Here is a 21,371-nt window from a genome sequence, read left to right as displayed (position 1 = left end):
TTGTGGGAGCGTGTTGCAAATCTAAACCTGTGTCCCTCATACCATAAATGAAATACATTTGTAAATTTGTAAGTGTTTTCCTTCTGTTCATTGATGCTTGAGTATAATCTCAAACTTTGGGAGCAACATTTTATACATAAGTACTTGGTTTTCTTCCTTTCTTCTTTCTCTTTCTCCTCTCTCTCTCTGTTTCTCTCTCTCTCTCTCTCTCTCTCTTTCTCCATCTTATGTAATTGGATAGAACTGGGCACCTAGGATGATGTGGTGTTACTATAGTGGGATTTTTTTTTTTTTTAAATCAACTCTAACTTACCCTTTTAAAAATTTCATAAATACAGGTGTCGGTGCCATTTGGAATAGTCTCTATAACAATTTCTGTCTCCACATTTACTGTGTTTCAGCAAATTTACCTAACAGATGGTGAGTGGGCAATTTTTAAAGGGGCATTTTTTTACAAGAGCGGAGAGGGAAGGAATTAGAGACAGGCACATACTATATTTGAAGTTACCTCCACGTGTATTTTATGTATGTATACCCATACAATTAAGAAGTCTTTGGATGTTTTATCTTCAAGAATAATTCAGATAATGGATTACTTGAATATCATAAACATTTAGGGTTTAACAGATTTGTTACATACAGACGTTGTATCATGGATTTAAAAGACCATAGCCAGCGGGCAGCGGCGGGCGGAACGACCGAGGGGCGGCGCGGGCTGGGCGGCGGGTGCGGCGGTCCGTGCTTCCTCGTGGTGGAGGGCTGGGGTTCGCCGGAGACGCCGGGTTGCTCCGCGTTGCCAGGTTACCGAGCGCGTGCCCCGCGCCCGCTCTTCCGCCCGGGCCGCCCTCGGCGCCGCCTGAGCCGTGGTGCGGGCTGCGCGGGGCGTCGGTTCCGCGGAAGCCTGGGTAGGGCGCTGCGTGCGGGACTCTCGTCGCTCGTGGACGGGGCGCGAGCGCGCGGGGGACGTAGGGCGCCGACCTGGGGTTCCCCGGCGCTCCGGCTCCGCTCAGGGCGCCCGCTCAGGGGCCTCCGGCGCGAGGCCCCCTTTCCGGTCAAGATGGCGGCGCCCAGGCGGGCCGCGCCGAGGTGAGCTGGAGCTGGGCCCGGAGAGGGACGAGTCTGCCACGCCCAGGACCTGGACCCCGCGCTGGTCTCCAGTCTCCCGGGGAGCGGCGGGTGAGTGGGTGCGGCCGCGCGTAGGTCCTTCTCGTGGGGTGGTCAGCTCTCCGTGCGTCCGCAGACTTCTTTCCTCTGATAGTCAGATCTGGGGTGGCCCAGGTTGGAGGCGAGGGTGCTTGATTGGGGAAACCTGAGGGGTTTAAGGACTCTGTTGGGATCGTTTCAGACCCCAGCAAGAAGCTGAGCAAGTTTTCTCCTGACTCTCTTCCCGGCTAAGTTTTCTCCCTTCTCTGAAGACGCTAGCTTTTCTGAATCACTTTGTTACCCGGGGGGGATACAGTTGGTGGTTCTGACCGTGGAACGTAGGACCCGGCGCGGGGAAGCCTGAGCTGGTTCTAGTTACTTTGTTTGCAAAGCACTTGTCTTGTCTTTGGAATCTTTGTGTATGTAACCAACGTTGGGAAGAGCCAGCGTTTTCTCCTCCAAAACACTGCGAGGGGTAACTTTATACGTAAGAAACAAGTGGGCGTTCACATCCATCTCTTTTCCAACCACTGAGCCTTGGTTGTGTTTCCTTTCTTTAAGTTTGTCTCGTTTTGAAGTGATAACAAAAGCAAACAAAAAAGACCATAGCCAATTACACAAAGTATACTCTAGTCTCAGTCCTGCCATTAATTAGCTATGTTACCTTAAGTCATTTAATTTTTCTAGGCCTCATTTTTCTCATGTGATGCTTTTTCTTTGAAAAAGTATAGTTTCTAGAAGCCTCTAATCTCTGTGTCATAGTTCAGCTTGGAGAAAACCTGTTCTTATCCAAACTCCATGACATTGTATTTCCAGCTCCAACTTTGGACTTTGAGTGAGTTGGGGGCAACTTTTTAAGGATATTTTCACACAGCTTTTTTAGTTAATATCAGTCTAGCTGACTTGTCATACTCAGACTTTCTCCCATATTCTTTTACCAGTGTGTTCCTTAGTCATATATATAAAGACTGTTGTGGGAAAAATGACCTCCTGGGTCAGCTTACTGCATGGTCATCGACACAGGGCAGGGAGTAAGATTCTGTGGATTTTACAGAAGCAGATACAGGTTTCATTATCCATGTCCTCTCCCCTTTCATCTTACAAAAACAGCAGGCTTTTCTTGGAGACCTGCCAGATAATGCCATCCTGCCTCCTCACGGGCCCCGGGGATGAGTCGCCCAGGGACTGAACTCCAGTAAAGCAGGTGATTGGCTCATGGGTAGGCATCTGACCTCGGCTAAGTCTATCAGACTCCTCCCCAGGACTTTTCTCTCAGAGAAACATGGAAGAATTGTCTTTTCTCTCTGGAATTTCTAAGCTGGGGAGATATGACTCTGGGACTCCCAGTTACCATCCAGCACAAGAAGAGACTTTCTGTAAAATAAAGTCTTGCAGAGGTAAGCAGGGCTGAGCGATGGAGAGAGAGCTGGAACCCTGCTGATACTCTGGAACGAACTTCCAGATCCAACTGTATCTGAATATGGCTGCATCCCTGAATTTCTAGTACTTGTTTGTTGAGGTTGTTGTCGTTGTTTGGTTTTTGTTTTTAAATTTCCTTTGACTATTTTGAATTTGTTTTCAGCCATGTGCATTTGAAAGCATCGTAGCTAAAAGAGCTAATTTCCTACATTAATGTCAGGTTTGCTGAGTGGCATTCCTTAAGTGAAAAATAATATCCGCTATTTTCTTTAAATAAAATCCTTCTAGCTCAGGTTTGAGATATTCAAAACTCTGCCTCCTACCCCCCTCTTTTCCAACATTTACTATGTCACCTTGAAGCATTTGTGACCACATCTTTCCCATCTAGACGCAGTTGAGAGAGAGAGCAAAGACTTCTGATATAAACTGCAACCTATATGCCTCCTTCCTGGAAGCTTTAGAACATACTTGATTCTTGTCATTAAAGCAAATCTTTTGTTGTTGTCTCCAGGGCACAGAAGCATTTTCATGGCATAATGGAGTACAAAGTACATTAAGCCTAACTCTACTTCTCACCCTCTTTTACTTTAAATAGGCAGAAAAGAACAATCTCAAACACATTTTCCCAACAAATAAAATACATATACGATTATGTTTAGAAGACGTTTATGCAGCATATAGTTAGACTGATTAATTAATGGACCTTTCGCCAATTGGCACAGTAAATATATATGTTCAATGTGCTTAATTAAAAAGCAGACAATAACATATTTTTACAGGTTAATTATCTGAGAAGAGTATTGTGCCAGCACACTTGATGCTACAGTATTTCATGTTTGACAGGTAATCTTCTTTCAGTTATATTTACTGCTAAATGTTTGTTGGATCGAGCTATTAAATTATAAGGTCAAAAGTAAAATGATATGAAATTACAATGAAAAGGGACACATATCCCACTTTATGAGAATAGAAGTTCTAATTTCTTTTCAATGCTACTAGTAGTGACCACAGTACTAATTTGAGCCCTTACTGTGAGCCACTGTGCCCATATACATTTAGTTCTTACAGTAGTTCTGCAAAGGGCATATAATAATCCACACTGTAAAGCTGAAGAAAGTGATTCTCATAGCTGAAAGTCACATAGCTGGTGAGTGGCAAAGTCTAGATTCAAACTTGGAGTCGTCTGACAATGCCCAGGTTGTTGACCACTATGTACACTGCTCAATTGTTGCGCCAATAAAGAAGTGCTTGAAATAATTATAGATTTGCCTACCCTGAAACTGCAGTGATTTAAAGACATCAAAGTTGCCAGTTGCTTAACCACATCTACTTACAGTAAGAAATTACATTTTATTTCATTTCTCAAACAAGATTAATTCTGCAGGCCCATAGAAACTTGAGCACACAAATCCTACCTCCAAATGAAAGATGCTTGTTTTCCACTATTCAACAGATGGCCCTGTACAGAGGCAATAAATATATAGTAGAATTTTCATTCAAATAAATGAGAAGAGAGGTTTCTTCTTGTCCTGATTCAGTGCCCATCATTATGGATTATGATGGCTCTTCCCAAACTTTACTTCATTCACTCCACTCTTTCTACAAAACTCCAGTAATGGAATCCATCATTCAGATATATGTGCAAAGCGAAAGGACTGTATTAATACAGTTGCTGAAAGTCAAGTTGATAGAGCACAGGAAATACATCCTAATAAATGCAACATTAATGTTTGTGTGGGCCTTGGAGTGAGGGGTAGAAGAATTTTCAGTTTAATGGAATATTTTGCCTCTTGCTATGAAAGTGTGGCTTAATAGTCTTGTAATTGGTCATTTACAGAATCCTCCATCTCTGGGTTTCATGCTTTCTTTACTCTGCAGCTGTTGATTCCTTCTCTTGTTCTGGATGGAAGATAGCAACGAAGCCACTTCAAAGGGCTCAGCCTGCCTTTTTGTGTTATTGTTTAGATGAAGATATTTCCATTTATTAAAGCACACTATTTAAACATTTTTATCATGTTTCAAACTTGACTGTGTTCTGAAGGTATGAGCACAGGCAGACATAATGGGGGATGTTTTCCAGGAGAGAACATAGACCATACCCTTATCAAAGGAATTATCAGAATTTTCATGTATGGATTGAGAATCAAATTCTGGAGTTAGACCTGAATTTAAATTCATACTCACAACTTATTACCAGTCTCATCTTGATTAAATGGTTACCACACTTCTCATCAATTTCCTTATCTTTGAAAGCGGAATAAGAGAAGTATGCCTGGTGGAGTTACACATAAAGCTCATCTGATAGAATATTCATAAGGATTTTGCACAAAATATACATGGAAATATTTTAGCACCGAGTTTAGCATGTGATTCGTCTTCAATACATTTAAGAGCTATTATTTTATTATTATTATGCTATCATTAAATATCACTATTACTTAAATGTCATTATTGCTAAAATTGCTGTAAAACTACCGCAATAACCCATGATGAATTGCCCTCTTCTGTTTCCTTTGTTTAAATGGAAAATATATATATAAATCTAGACAGAGAACACTTTGGTGATCCTATTCAGTGGAGTGAGAATTTCCATGGCCCTGATTAAAACAAATCCTGAATTGCATGGACTTAAGATAGCAGAGAGGGGCTTCCCTGGTGGCGCAGTGGTTGAGAGTTCGTGACCCGATCCGGGAAGATCCCACATGCTGCGGAGCGGCTGGGCCTGTGAGCCATGGCTGCTGAGCCTGCGCATCCGGAGCCTGTGCTCCGCAACGGGAGAGGCTGCAACAGTGAGAGGCCCGCGTACCGCAAAGAAGAAAAAAAAGATAGCAGAGAGGCTAAGAGATTTGAAGTTAGACATCCCCAAGTGTGAATTCTACTGTGACCCTCTTCTAGCTCTAGAACCTTGAGGAAGTTACTTAAACTTTCTGAGCTTTACTACTAGTTTCCTCATCTGTATCTTTTTTAGGACTATTTATCAAAGATCTTCCTGTTCTCTATGCTTGGACGTATCAATGAATAAATCAGACAAGAGCCTTTGCCTGCTTGCTCCTTCTTGCATGCTTTCTCCCTCCTTACACTCTCGTGTGGAAACGGATGTTATAAATAAATTCTATGCTTTGTCACAAGTTGATGGACGCTACGGGCTAAGGAAAAGGATGTGAAGCTCACTGAAGAGGCTTGGGTTGGGAGTGCTGGAGGAGTGTACAGGTAGGTTCTGATTTTAAATAGGGTAGTCAGGGTGGATTTTATAAGTTGACATTTGAGCAAAGACTTGAAGTGAGGGAGTTGTCAGAATGTATGATGGGGAGACCACTCCCTGGGAGCAAGAATAACCAGAATCCTCCATCTCTGCCAGAGTTTTCTGCCAAAACTCTAAGGCAGAAATATGCCGGGCAGCTTGGAGGAATATCAAGGAGGCCACCCTGGCTGACTTAGTCAGTGGGGAGGAAGAGACAGCAGGAGGGCTGGAGGTCGGATATGTGATGGGATGGATTGGGTAAGTCCTGGGAGGCCATCACATGCACTGTGTCTTTTACTCTAAATGTAGGCAGCCAGGGGCAGGATTTTAGCCGAGGTGTGGCATGAACTGTCTCTTGTTTGAAAAGCACAACTCTATCTGTGGCCTTGAGGATGTGGGGAGAGAGTGGAGTCAGGGAGAATCTCGGGAGGCGACTACAGGATCCTCGGGGTCTATGTTGGTGGCCTGCACCAGGCTGCTAGCGGCTGGTAATTCTCAGAAGTGGCACATTGGGAAGGTTGTGACAGCATTTCGTGGTAGATTGAATGCAAGAATGGAAAGGAAGAGGGGGTCAAGGGTGAATTCGAGATTTAGGGCCTGGGGAACTGGAAAGGTGTGGTTACTGTCACCTAAGATGGAAAAAGTTTGGGGTAGAGCATGTTTGGGGGATTAAAGACCAGTTTTGGAGGTATAAGATTTGAGATGTTTTCGTGACGTCCAAGTAGAGATGCTGAGTACACAGTTGGATACACAAGTCTGCAGTTCTGAAGAAAGGTCTAAACTAGAGATACACTTTAATACAATGGAGATATTAAGAATAATTACATGGAAGCGCTATTTTAAAGATAAAATGAAGTAATGCAATTAGCACTCTGTCTTCTCAAAACATTTAATAACTGTTAGCTAAAATAATTACCTGAAATGAAAAAATACCTATAGTTTGTTTTGTTGTTTGCAGTAAAAGTGAATAAAATGTCACAATTATTTTAGTAGTATTTGTGACACAGTAGTTTTAGTTAAGACACCATGACTACAAACATTTACAATAAACCTTTCAGTCTCCTACTTTTCACTCTGATAGGGTACTTGGAACCATATTTTGTAAGGTTTAAGTTAGTTGTCATAGGGTACCTCTTTAATTAGAAGTAATTCTGAACTGTCTAGTTCCATGCAGTTTTATATACATATATGTATAATTATTATTTTATGATTTATCAAACTCAGTTGAAAATTTGCATCACTGATATACATTAGAATTTAAGCATTTACCCAGGTATTCAAGGAAAAAAATGTACTTGTCTTGTAATTTCCATAGGGGTACTTACTTTCACATCTTCCCTTCACTTTGCAATCGAAAACATGGCAGGGGAAATATTATCTTACTGGTCTTTGAGTTCCCCTTAGCTATCTGCAAGTCCTTAAACAGCCTTTGTGGCTTAACCAAAATTCTCTTCCATCTTCATTCCGCTAACAGATATTGGTCTAAGCATGTACTTATACTAAAAAATGCATGACCACGTTGTCTCTACACATCTATAATTTTATGTTAACACCATCATTATGTAAGCTATACTTTAATTGTAATTATAACAGATTTTATGTCAACACACATCCATTTCTAGTGTTCATCTGGTGTTCAAGGGGAGAGCAGCATGTCGTAAATGTTATCAAAATATAACATCTGAAGAATAGAACAGAGGGTAATTGTGTAATTCTGTATTCACTCTAATTAAGTTCAGTGGAGTTGGCATAATAGAATTAAGATGAAAAAAAAAAAAAGACATTGAGGTACCATGGCTCCCTCTCCTAACACACCCTTTTCGTATCCGAGAGCAGAGACTCAGCACCTTTCTGTACAGAAATGGAGACAGGAAGAGGCCAGAGGATGAATGACAGGCACGAATGAGGTGGAACTTTGAAGAGCAACATGGAAATGAAATACTTCTTTTGTATTTGGTAGGTGGGGAAAATGTACCAGCGTGTATGCCTACTGGGACCACGTTTTCCAGAACAGTTAAGCCCAGTGTCAACTATGCTGTCCCACCTTCCTCGTAAGTAGGAACATACTGTTACTTGAATCTTTGCTTCCTGTTTCTTGATACCTGGTTGAGAAGATTATCACAGGACCTGCATCTTGTTAGCAAATACACTGTTTTGAAATGATTGACACTCACTGAAGAGTGGCAACTCCAAGCTTGCTCTCTCTTGATCTTGGACTATTTAAGTCTGGAGTGCAGGAGTGGGTTATGGGGAAAGACCATTGGAATTCTTATGTCTTCAGCATAATGGTTATAGCATAATGGTTAGGAGTGTAGGTGCTGGTTCAAATCTCTGCTTTCCACTTGCTAACCATATGAGCTTGGGCAATTTACCTGATTACCTGAACCTCAATACTCCTGCCTATAAAATGATGTTAATAATATTTCATCCCCATAGACTTGTTTTCAATGTTAAAATGAAGTCACTTACACCAAGCACTTAATACAATGCCTAGAGCATAGTGAAGTCTATTATTATTACTATTACTACTACTACTACTATTATTATTATTACTATCACGATGCCAGGTGCTATTTTTCCTATGCCTTATTCCATTGTCTTCTGCCCTGTCCCCCCATTTCTGTCTTGTTTCTGTACAAGGGTAGGTTTGTCACAGAGCATTTTCTTTCCCTAGTGTCTGACTCTTAGTCATCAAGGTGACTGGTCCACGACCCGGCATTCATTGCTGCTCATTGAAGCAACCCATTTTGAGAAGGGGAGTTGGATATTGATGCCAAGTTGGGTCAAGGAGAGAGAATTTTCTCTCTTCTGCACTCAGAGAGCTAAGTGAAATATTGAGCCCTCAGAAGGAGAATCAGGCAAAGGGCAACATGCTTAATTTCATACCTTAGTGATTAAGAACAAGTCAGACAGGCTGGATTTGAACTCATTTCCGTCATGTACTGACAACGGGATCTTAGGTGCTTTTGTAACCCGTCTGAGGCTCAGTCAACATCTGAAAGAGACGAATAACATTATCAGGACCTAGCGTATAGCCTCGTTGTAATAAGTGAGTAAATCCTTTTAAAACGTTCAGCTCGTTGTTTGGCATATAAACACTTAATAAAATTTAGCTTCTTTGGCTACTACCGCTGCTAATATTATTAAGTAGCTGAGCAGATCCGAGGCCCATTTTTTCCTTAGATTGCACATAATCATTTGGACAACCAGCTCACATTGATCAACCGTTGCTTATATATAAACCCCCATGAACCCAAAGGTGCTTTAACTCTCTCCCAGTCAGAGCCTGTTCTGGGGGCAGAAGCAACACCGGCACTACCCCCATCATCTTTGCCTTATTGTCACTACACTGGCCTGCCGTACTGAGCACTTTCTGTTTGCCAGGCACCAAATTTAGCCCTGCGTATGCACTATAGCATATAGTTCTCACACTCAGGTGGGAGACATTATCATCATCCCCAATTTTCAGATAAAGACGCCAAGGTGTTGGAAAGGTAAGAAACTTGACCCACAGCAAGAGATGGAGCCGGAGTATTCAAACCCTTCTCTCTGACCTCAAGAACCCTTAAATATTAGCATACTACTACATCCTGGTAAGAAAATCTGCTTCCAGCCACTCTGGTGAGAGTAGAAATGATTCTCAGTCCCCACATTCCTCTATTGCCCATGCCACCCTAGCCTCAGGACTAGGGGGGAAAGGAAGTGATCTCTTCAAAGAGCAGCCAAAGGGAACCTACTCCCTTCTGCCTTTTCGGAATCAACTAACCAATATTTTATTTCCTTCTTAAGAGTCCCCACATGTTCCTTTTGGTACTTAGCTTGGCCTTTTAGAATTCTGACATTCTGTGCATGACTCATCCACTGTATTTCACGTTAATTTATTGAGGTCAAGTATAGGGTCTTACTCATCCTGAAGTCCAGTTATCCCCTGTCACATCTAACTCCGTTCTTTTCTTCTTGTAGGACATCTGCAGGTATTTATTTGAATTTTGTTGAATTGTTCTCATCAATAGTACATTAAAAGTTATACAGAAAGTGCTTTCTTATAAGGAAAACCATCTAAATAGATTTCTAGCTCTTTACTTTTTATAGCACTATTGTAGAGATTATAGATCTCCAGGTAATACTTTTTAGATTGAGTTCTTCATATCATCTTATTTTTACATATAATGATAAATCTGAATTTTCTCTATCAAACCTCCGAGACTTCACTGGCTTGTAACTTAGCTTGTTGATTATGTGTTGTTGACTTTTCCATTTACAATGATATTTGATCCTGGTAAGGATGGGGCTGGGTGGGAAGGTACATCGTAGGGCCATAAATTGGTTTTGTAGAGAACTAACATAAAGATCTAAAGTCTCATCATATTTCTGCAGAACTCATGAATCATTTTATTTTAATTCCATTCATTCAGGGAGTATAAAACCATTTTCAAATTGTTATTCCTAATGTGTTCATCTTCTCTTCCTTAGTCGTAGTGAGAAGAGAGCAGGCTGAATGGAAGAAAGTCATTATGACCACTGGGGCCACTAGGGTAGGCATCAGTCCCAGAGTTTTGTTTTCATCTCTCCGCTATTAATATTGGCTAATGTCTTGAGTGCTTACTTGGTGCAAATTACTTAGCCGACCATGGCAAATGGATTGTGTCATTTCATCCCCTGATAGTCATACAATTAATGTATGTATTATTATGATATCCCATAATGCATACATGGAACAGAGCCTCAGAAGTAGTTATTTGCTCACGAAAATATGGTAGATGTGGAATTTGGACTCAGGTCTGATAGACTCCTAAATCACTCCTAGTGATTTTTACCACTAAATTAAAGTTGTATACCTCTGGAGAGTAGATAGTTTCTAAAATTTCCTCAGCTCTAACGTTTTATAATTAAATTTTTGTCTGATGGCAAGCTTAACAGTTAAGATGGGTAGGAAGGAATGCCAGCCTGTTGAATGGAATTTCCCTGAAATAAGCCTGTTTTATGACACCAGCTCACTCATTCATTCACTCAGCATGTATTGAATGTTTGCTCTGTGCAAAGGCATTTTAGGCATCACAGTGGAGTGAGCGCCCCTTCCATAGACTCTCCTGCAACACTCAGAGAAGTCTTGGACTGGTTTGCCTGTTATGGAATGGGGCTTGGTGATAGAAGCCTGGTTTGTCCTCCACTGATAAAACTAAGACATACTCATGAGTTTATAGGCATCTTGAAGCCGTGGGATAGTAACACACATGAATCTTACCATTTTTGCCTGGGATTAATGATATAAAGGTTTTGGATTTGGGTATGGAAAATGGGTGCAATTATGGGTGTGTTGGTTCTACATATATATGGACATCACGTGTCATCAACCTGCAGCTACCTGCCATTCCTCACTACTCCTTCTTTTCACAAACCAAACAAGTACCTTCTTATCTCTCCTGTGGATAAGCTCTTGACAGTGGCACTAGGGCCTCCCTCAATAAGTACATCATTGGCTAAACCAGTGGTTTCTCAGATATGCTCATTGAACAACCCTTAAGGTGGATTGACATTCCACTGCCTAGAATAGAATATGGTGTTCTTTAGAAATCGGGGGGAAAAAATAGGCCACCGGATGTACTTTCTTTAATTTAAATTGTATATATATATATATATATATATATATATATATATATATATATATGAACAATTGTTATATATGTGTATGTATCCTTGTTCATATATATGAATGATTTAAAATTGAAGATATATATATACACACACACATATATATATGTATATTTAAATTTTGGCTTCTGTTAGCAAGTAGTAAATTAAATTATTAGCAGATCCATACTGCAGGGAAATAACCAATCAGATTTCATTCAATAGCTTGCTTTTTTGTAGATTTATGGTTGTGATTTTATATCTGCAGGTATGTTTGCTGAAGAAAATATTTCTACCACTTTACACAAAATTAAATTCATTTAATACCAATGCGGCATGTCTCAAATGTCTTAATACAGTTTTAATCTTTAATCGCATCAGAAGTATGAAATTAGAAACATACCCCAAAATCATTTGAAGATATAATTACTTTCATTTCCCTTATACTTTTGAGACTTTTGAAAAATAAGTATTTAGTTGTACTTATCTGTTTCTGTCTCTCTAAGGGATAGCAAACACTGAAACACAATTCTTTTTAAAAGTCAATATTAAAAATATATTGTCCAAGATGATCAAAACTAAGGAAGTGGCAAAGAAATTCAAAAATTTAAACTTTCAAAGGGTACTTTTTTTGTGAATGTGTAGTACTTGTTCTTCTGAAGGAAGTAATCTTTTTAAAAATTTAATTAACTTATTTTTTATTGAAGTATACTTGGTTTACAGCGTTGTGTTAATTACTGCTGTACAGCAAAGTGACTCTGTTATACATATGTATATACATTCTTTTTCATATTCTTTTCCATTATGGTTTATCACAGGATATTGAATGTAGTTCCCTGTGCTATATAGTAGGACCTTGTTGTTTAGCCAATCTATATATATCAGTTTGCATCTGCTAATCCCAAACTCCCAGTTCATCCCTCTCCCACCTGCTTCCCCCTTGGCAGCCACCAGTCTATTCTCTATGTCTCTGATTCTGTTTCTGTTTCATAGATAGGTTCATTTGTGTCATATTTTAGATTCCACATATAAGTGGTATCATGGTATTTGTCTTTCTCTTTCTGACTTACTTTGCTTAGTATGATAATCTCTAGTTGCATCCATGTTGCTGCTGCAAATGGCATTATTTCATTCTTTTTTATGGCTGAGTAGTATTTCATTGTATATATGTACCACCTCGTCTTTATCCATTCATCTGTTGATGGACATTTAGGTTGTTTCCATGTCTTGGCTATTGTGAATATTGCTGCTGTGAAGATCAGGGTGAATGTGTCTTTTTGAATTATAGTTTGGTCTGGATATACGCCCAGGAGTGGGATTGCTGGATCATATGGTAGGTCTGTTTTTAGTTTTCTGAGGAACCTCCATACTGTTTTCCACAGTGGCTGCACCAACTTACATTCCCACCAACAGTGTTGTAGGAGGGTTCCCTTTTCTCCACACCCTCTCCAGCATATGTTATTTGTAGACTTTTTAATGATGGCCATTCTGACTGGTGTGAGGTGGTACCTCATGGTAGTTTTGATTTACATTTCTTTAATAATTGGCAGTGTTGAGCATCTTTTCATGTGCCTATTGGCCATCTGTATTTCTTCTTTGGAGAAATGTCTCTTTAAGTCTTCTGCCTATTTTTTTTGATTGGGTTGTTTGCTTTTATTGTCATCAAGTTGTATGAGCTGTTTGTATATTTTGGAAATTAAGCCCTTGCTGGTCGCATCATTTGCAAATATTTTCTCCCATTCTGTAGGTTGTCTTTTCATTTTGTTTATGGTTTCTTTTGCTGTGCAAAAGCTTGTAAGTTTGATTCGGTCCCCTTTGTTTATTTTCATTTTTATTTCTATTGTCTTGAGAGACTGACCTAAGAAAACATTGGTATGATTTATGTCAGAGAATATTTTGCCTCTGTTCTCTTCTAGACGTTTTATGGTGTCATGTCTTATGTTTAAGTCTTTAAGACATTTTGAGTTTATTTTTGTGTATGGTGAAAGGATGTGTTCTAACTTCACTGGTTTATATAAGGCTGTCCAACTTTACCAACACCACTTGCGGAAGAGCCTGTCTCTTTCCCATTATATATTCTTGCCTCCTTTGTCAAAGATTAATTGTCAAAGATTAACTGAGGTGTGTGGGTTTATTTCTGGGCTCTGTATTCTGTTCCATTGATCCATATGTCTGTTTTTGTGCCAATACCATGCTGTTTTGATTATGTGACTTTGGAGTACTGTCTGAGTCTGGGGTGGCTATGCCTCCAACGTTGTTCTTTTTCTTCAGGATTGCTTTGGCAATTCTGGGTCTTTTATGGTTCTGTATGAATTTTAGGATTATTTGTTCTAATTGCGTGAAAAATGTCATGGATAATTTGATAGGGATCGCATTAAATCTGTAGATTGCTTTGGGTAGTATGAGCATTTTAACAATATTAATTCCTCCAACCCAAGAACATGAGATGTCTTTCCATTTCTTTGAATCATCTTCACTTTCCTTTATTAATGTCTTACAGTTCTCAGCGTATAAGTCTTTTGCCTTCTTGGTGAGGTTTATTCCTAAGTATTTTATTTTTGGGGTTGTGATTTTAAAAGGCATTGTTTTTTTACATTCCCTTTCCGATATTTCATTGTTGGTATAAAGAAATGCAACCAATTTCTGTATGTTAATCTTGTATTCTGCTACCTTGCTGAATTCGTTTATCAGTTGTAGTAGTTTTCATGTAGAGTCTTTAGGGTTTTCTATATATACTATCATATCATCTGCATCTAATGACAATTTTACCTCTTCCTGAAGGAATTAATCTTGAAGTTCTACTAAGACTTTTGGGATACCTGTTTTAATGAGCCACTACTTCCTGCCTGAGATTGCACTATGCACCAGAGATTCTAGAATTAGCATAATAAAACTAATAATGCAAACAACAGCAACAAATCTTCACAAACCTTCCTTGTAAGGAAGTAAAGTCCACTGGAAAAACAGACAAGTGAAACACACATTCAAAATGGCAGTGATTCTCAAACATTTATGTGCTGAAAAATCATGACAAGCATGATAACCAGGGCAATTACTAGACCCCTTCTCCAGCTGGTCAGGTGTAAGGTCCTGTAACACTATTTTTGGTGAATGCCTCCAGGAGAGTCTGAGACAGATGTTCTCAGTTGTCGTCAACCTTTAGTGTGCATCAGATTTGCCTGAGAATATTGTTAAAACACAGATTGCTGGGCTCCAGTGCCAGAGTTCTAACCAGTTCCCAGGTGTGGCTGATATTGCTGGCCCAGGGACCACATTTTGAGAACCACCTTTCAAAACTCTGCAGTATGCGGTTGTGTGTGTTGTGAATGAGACGGGCCCAGAGAACCAAAGGAGGGCAAAGGGACTCTGCCCTAAATTAGTCAAAGGTAACAATAGCAGCTAGAATTGATTGACCCGAGAAAAAATTACAAGAACTTTACCTGCATTTGCTCATTTAATCCTTTCAGTAAGGTACATGGGTGCTGCTTAGTGTTCCTCTTTTACAGGGGTGTCCAGAGAAGGTAACTACTTTGCCCATGTCCTAAACTGGTAAGTAACAGATTAAGAATTCAGGTCTAGGAAGTCTGATTCCAGAGCCCACACCTCTACCCTTTCTGCATGTAGAGAGGAGTAAAGGGTTGTTGGTGAAGCCTTCCTGGGGGCCCTGGCCTCTGAGTGTAGACAGAAGGATGAGTGGACATAAAGATCATTATTTGTGTGTGGTGGGGGTAGGGGAGGAAGTATGAGGGCTTCCAGAAGAGCCCACCCTCCCCATACATCTGCTATAAGCAAGTCTGATGATCAGGAGTCCGGAACATGAGTATGACTATGGGATACTGAGAAGGGTTCTAGAACCCTGAGGTTAGAGTTCTGGATCAGTTAGTAGGTAACAGAAAGTGAATGAGTGATTTACCTTACTTTCCACGGGTAGCAGGAAGTTTGGAGATAGTCCCTCTAGCGTTAGTCCAGCTGCTGAAGGGCATCACCAGGGGACTGGGTTGCTTCGCTCTTCCAGCTTCCACATCTCTAGCACGTCCACATAGCTTCAAAGTGACCCCAGAATCTCCAATAGTGTTCCAACAATTTGGGCAGGAAGAAAGAAAAGGAAAAAAAAAAAGAAATTAAGTAAGAAAAAAAAGGCAGTGTCTAACTCAGAGAGCAAATTTTTTACCACAGATGGTCAGCAGACTTGCACTTAGATCTCATCAGCTCGGATTTTAAACTGGCCACCTTAGCCTTAAGGATAATGGGGTCTCCTAAACCAGGGCTCTGATAGTAAGGAATAAGGAGAGAGTGGTACTGATTAGCAGTGCCTGCTGTCCCAAACAAATATTATCCCCAAACTATTTTTTTTTTATCCTATATTTTACTTTAAAGAATGGAGGGGAAACATTATGTATCTGTAAATAGCCTTTTAGAAAGGGTACAATTATATAGTTATACAACCCCCTGGAGGGCTCCTTTCTTCTAAAATCTCTTTAAAAACTGTTCAAGGTTAAGGACATTTTTATCTTAATTTAGTAACTCGCAGTCGATTATCTTGGAATGACATCCTCTCTCTGCAGATGTTCTGTCAGGCTTTAGAAAATTCTAGAAGTGGACAGAGAAGCGTTATGGTACATGTATTTGCAATATGCACGTCTTTGAAATGAAATCCATTTAGGGACCAAAAGGCATTTCATGTCTTTGCTATACATTTTCACATATTTGCCTTTCCAGAATTCCTTTGAGCAAATCTGTTAGATGTAACCCATCCGTTTCTCCCATCTGAATTCTTTATTACTAAACATTCTTCAGTATGCTCTCACTCCCCTCTGTCAAAGGCGTTTCTCTGGGTCCTCACCCTTCTCATCTCATATGTGAATGCGTATCTTAAACTGAAGCAACAGTCTGCTATGACTTCTCCATAACTTGAAGAACCCGTCTTTGTGGGAAAAAAAGTAGACTTACTAACTTAGAAGGTAAAATGCGCGCAATGTTTCTGAGAATTAAAAACTAAGATAAAAACATAAGCCATGGAAAAAACTTCCAGTGGATCCTTTTCAAAGACTTTATTTTACAGAGAAGGCAACTGAGGTTTAAAGAAAAAATGCGTTAGTTAAACACTAAATAATAAACCTTAAACCTCAGTGGAGCAACACATGGACAGTTCGTTTCTCACTCACTCAGGAGTGTAGTATGGACTTTGGTGGTCTGAGGGTCAGTTTTCTGCTCAGTTATTCAGGGACCCACCACCTTCATCAAGTGGCTCTACGTTTGTCCTAAAAAGGAAAGGAGAGAGGAAGCTGCAAGCTACAATTATCAACTCGTTATCCTTCAGACGTAAACTCTTCAGGTCACCTCTGGTCACGTTCTTTGGGATAGAACCATACCCAGATGCAAGCAGAGATGGAGAATGTTGTTCCTATCTTGGTCCTAGTGATGCCTCTACAGGCTGGAGGAGCTAATTAAAGTGTAGTCAACAGCTTGTTGTTTCTGCCACAATGAGTGATTAGCCTAAGACTGTGGATTAATTATGTGTGTGTGTCACATATACATATAATACACACAAACATATATATGTGTGTGTATATATACCTTTTTTAGCATGAGTTGACACATGGGGCTTCTGCCGTTATCAAAAGAGTACAAACTGCCTCTTGTTGCTTTTTCTTAATTGAAGTTGACTACTACTATCTATTTCCCTTCATTTTGCTACCTCCCCCCCGCCTTTCAGTATTATATGAAAATTCTGAAAGAAAGAATTTCAAAGTTTCCAGTGCTTTTAAAGGTAATAGAATACTCAGACCTTAACAATTTTCCTGTGTGAAACTTTTGCCAGACTAAAATAGTTAACTTATGAAAAGTAAATTTAGATTGATACAAAAGAGAAAATAAGCTGATTTTTTTTTTTTTACACAAATGCCCTGAGTCAGGGTGGAAAATAAATGGAAAAGTGGAGGAATTTAGATCCTTTTGTTGTAAATTTAAATATTTTTAATTGTAAAAATAATACAGGCTCATTGCAGAAACTCCAAAATTGAAAGGATTTAAAGAAAAAAGGAAGAATAACTCAAAATCCCATTTCTGATAAATCATCTCTGTAACATTTTTGAGGGTATCTTTGGAAACTTTTTTTGTGACGGGGTGCATATAAATACAATGCAAGTGTAAAATACCTTTAATTATTATATCAAACTACAAAACAGTTCTATAACATTTTTATTTAGTAATATAAGTATGATTACTCATCACCTAATAAAAATCTGCAGCATCATTTTTAATGGTTGAACAGCATTCTATTATTTATTTAACCAGTCCCTACTGTTCAACATTTAGATTATTCCTGTTTTGCTTTGCTAAGCAATGAGACAAGCATCCTTGTTCATGTCTTTGAGCATTTGTTTATTTCCTTAGAATGGACTTCTAGAACTTGAATGGCTGGTTGTCAGTTCTGGTACATACTGACATATTGTCTTCCAGAAAGGTTACCGTGCTTTTTATTTCTACCAAGAATTTAACATCCAGTGTGGTTTCTTACACACACTCATCAGTACCAGTATTATCAATATCAATACCGGTATTATCAAGTTTTTTAAAACTTTGTCATTCTAGTCAGTAAAATATGACACCTGAATTATTTTATTTGTATTTCTTTGATTAATAATAGCAAGGTTGAACATATTTTCATATCTTTATTGGCTGTTAATACTTTTTAGTTTGTGACTTTATGACATCCATTTTTCATCAATGTATAACAGCCTTTTATATATCAATGTGTTTATTTTGTTTGTTGTAAATGCAATTTTTTTCTCTTCATTTATTAATTTTTATTTTGTGTGTGTTGAACTTCTTTAATACTGTCAAGTCTATTCAAAAACCCTTTAATGAACACAACAAATGTGGAAAATCAGTCATTCTCCTGCATTTTGTAATCAATTTATTTCCTTTTGGGCAGTACAGAAATGTAAGTTCTTATTTCATCTTATGGTTGGAAAGAATCTATTCCCTCGGAAAGGGATTATAGTCTCCATGATGCAGTAATGGGAGATTTTATAGGGTAGGCAGGGTCTACAGAAGAAAAAACCCTAAATCACACTCCATTGGTGGTTGCTTTATTTATAAAAATGGCATTTGAGGTTGTGTGACTGCCATCAGGTAAGCAAAATTAATTTTTAGCATGAAGTACTCCTATCAGCAAGAACAGCCTAGGATAGGCTAGCAGTAAGAAGTGAAGGGTTATGGGATTGGGGCATAGCCTCTGTTTCCTCCAATGCAGCTGGAAATTTAAACTCTGGGGCTCCTGCTTGATCCAATCAGCCCAGGTAGTATGTGTTGCCAGGTAGGGTGAATAGACTCAGAAGTACAAGAGCTCATCCTTGGTCCCCTCTGGAAATGAGCAGAGAATACTGTGTCAAGCAGAGGTGATCAGTCCATGGTCTGGAGACTTGGATCTCCTCACGTAGTCCTTAAAGTCAGGGTGAGACAAAATGCCAATACAAATTATATTGATGACAGTATCAATGAGGTGACATTGAGTCCTTTGACCCAACGTGTGTCTGCAGTGTGCCATCCATTAGTAAATGGGCAAAGCCATTTGACAGATCTATCTGATACAATGAATGAATCTGACACTCATATTTTGAAAAACTGAAACTGTATCCATTTGTCAAGAACAGTGGCTACTTGTTCTGCTTTATTCCCCCTGGTAGAACTAGGTAACATTGCAGGCAGTAAGACGTTCCGGCATTTCACCCTGGAGTAGCCCCAAAACTGAAGAAGCTGTCTTATCGGTAGTTAGCTCCTTGTCACCAAGAATGTTAAAGTAGATTTGTATGATTAGCAAATTAAAGAGACTGTAGTGCCTACCACTACTGTATTCACTAAGGCACCCAAGTTATTCTAAAGAAATCCTAATAATGCATTAGGACCGTTTTGAATATTTTTATTTGATTAGCCGTAATCTTCTAGTTATAACATCCATCACCATTTTGACCACTGAAACTTGGCCTTCTTTTCTTACAGCCTAGCCCTGTGGTCTTGGGCTAATCACTAACCTGCTTAGATACAATCTTCTTCTCTATGAAATAGAAACAATATTATATACTTTGAAGGACTGCAGGAAGATGAGCTGTAATGTTTATCAAGTGCCTAGTAAGTAGCCTGGCCCATAATAAATACTTGGCTAATTGTAGATGTTAGTTTCATTTTTAGTTTTATTTCCAAACATTGCTCTTTACTTTTGGAACTCTAAAATTTGTTTTGAGAGTGGAGGACTTGTTGTTTGGATTCCTCCAACACTCTCTGTATATTCTGTACTTCTAGCCCTACATCATTTATATTAATGGAATAAATGATCTTTGGTCTGGTGAGTCCAAGGTGACGAGGAGCTAAGTGGAGGTTCAGTATACACCTGGAAATATGGATTTTCATGCCCAGTGCAAATGTGGGAAAGGCATTATTCCCACATTATAAAGGGGGTAAAGACCTCCAACTTGAGGAGACTCTGGGTTGAGAGATGAGAGATTTACAGGTACTGTGTTTATCCTACAGGGTACCACAGGGGCTTTTATATTCTGTAGCAAGAATTTGCACCTTATACCCTTGTAGTTAGATGTAAAGCATACCACATAACTAATATCTAGTAAGCATTAGAGTTAGAATAAATACCATTTATTTAACGTTTCCTTTGTGTTAAGCATTTTACAGTTACAACATATGGATGGATACTATATTGTAATGGTTAAGAGTGTAGTTTTTTGAGCTGGATAATCCTGGATTGGAGTCTCATCTTTATTACCTCTTTTTTTTCTGTTTTATTGAGGTATAATTGACAAAATTGTAAGATAGTCAAAGAGTATATCATGATGATTTGATATACATATCTGTTGTAAAAGGATCCTTCCCATCACGTTAATTAATACATCTAACAGCTCATGACACCTTTTTCCTTTTTTTCTTTTTTTGGTGAGAACACTTAAGTTCTATTCTCTCAGAAAATGTTAGTTATACAATACAGTATTATTGACTGTAGTAACTATGTTATACAGTAGATCCTCAGACCTTATTCATCCTGCAGCTGAAAGTTTGTACCCTTTCACCAGTCTTCCCCCTTTTCCCCACCCACACCCCAGCCCCTGGCAACCAGTTTTCTACTCTGTTTCTATGAGTGTGGCTTTTTTTCTTTTTAGATTCCCTATATAAATGATATCATTCGTATTTATCCTGTCTGGCTTATTTCATCAGCATAATGCACTCCTGTTTCATCTATATTGTCACAAATGAAAGGATCTCCTTCATTTTTTTTAAGGCTGAATAATATTCCATTACCTCTTAAATGAGTGACTTTTGGTACATTGTTTACACTTTCTAAGCCTCAGGGTTTCTTTTCTTCTGTTAAAAAAAAAAAAAAATATATATATATATATATATATATACACTAACAGGTTATTTTCTGATATGTGGAATGTTTGTTGAATCAACAAATAATTAGTTGAGATCATAAATGTGACACTTAGCACTGTATTAACATTTATTAATACTCTCCCTGTTAATTTCTACAATAAATTGTATAATAAGTAACAATAATAATAGTACTACTAGTAGTTTCAGAAAATGCATAGGATGTGCCAGGCATCATATACTGTACTACCCTCCTTCATGTGTACCACAGGTTACATGTGGATATCATCTTCCACGTTGTTTCCTTTAAAAAAAATTGAAGCTCAGCAAGATTGAGTAGCTTGCTCCAGATGTGAACTCAGGTCTGAATCACTCCACATATAGGTTCTTAATGACTCCATGTCTTTAATTCCACATCTGCATTTGTTTGTTGTTGTTGTTTTTAACTTTCCAAGCATCTGATCTGAAATTCCTTTCTCTTTGGGGAATTTTCCACTTTGTGGGTCTTGGTGTGAAACAGAGCCTTCCTCTCGTTATACAAGCTGAACATGTCAGA

At 39.0% G+C, this 21,371-nt stretch overlaps 1 protein-coding gene across 1 annotated transcript in view; it reads left to right on the top strand.

Moving 5' to 3' along the window:
* LOC309979011 (metabotropic glutamate receptor 7-like) overlaps window positions 1–14,983 on the top strand; it is a gene marked incomplete at both ends in the record, with an annotated part of 33,643 nt that extends 18,660 nt beyond the window's left edge. The window contains 2 exons of the mRNA XM_082865829.1: window positions 7,764–7,854; window positions 14,941–14,983. Of these exons, the coding sequence (XP_082721955.1) occupies window positions 7,764–7,854; window positions 14,941–14,983 (134 nt within the window). The remainder of the gene's footprint in view (window positions 1–7,763; window positions 7,855–14,940) is intronic.
* Window positions 14,984–21,371: the final 6,388 nt, after the last annotated feature.

The sequence above is a fragment of the Leucopleurus acutus genome (assembly GCF_964270905.1).
Source record: "Leucopleurus acutus genome assembly, contig: HAP1_SCAFFOLD_724, whole genome shotgun sequence".
Lineage (NCBI taxonomy): Eukaryota > Metazoa > Chordata > Mammalia > Artiodactyla > Delphinidae > Leucopleurus > Leucopleurus acutus.
This window is presented reverse-complemented; position numbering and strand designations above follow the sequence as displayed.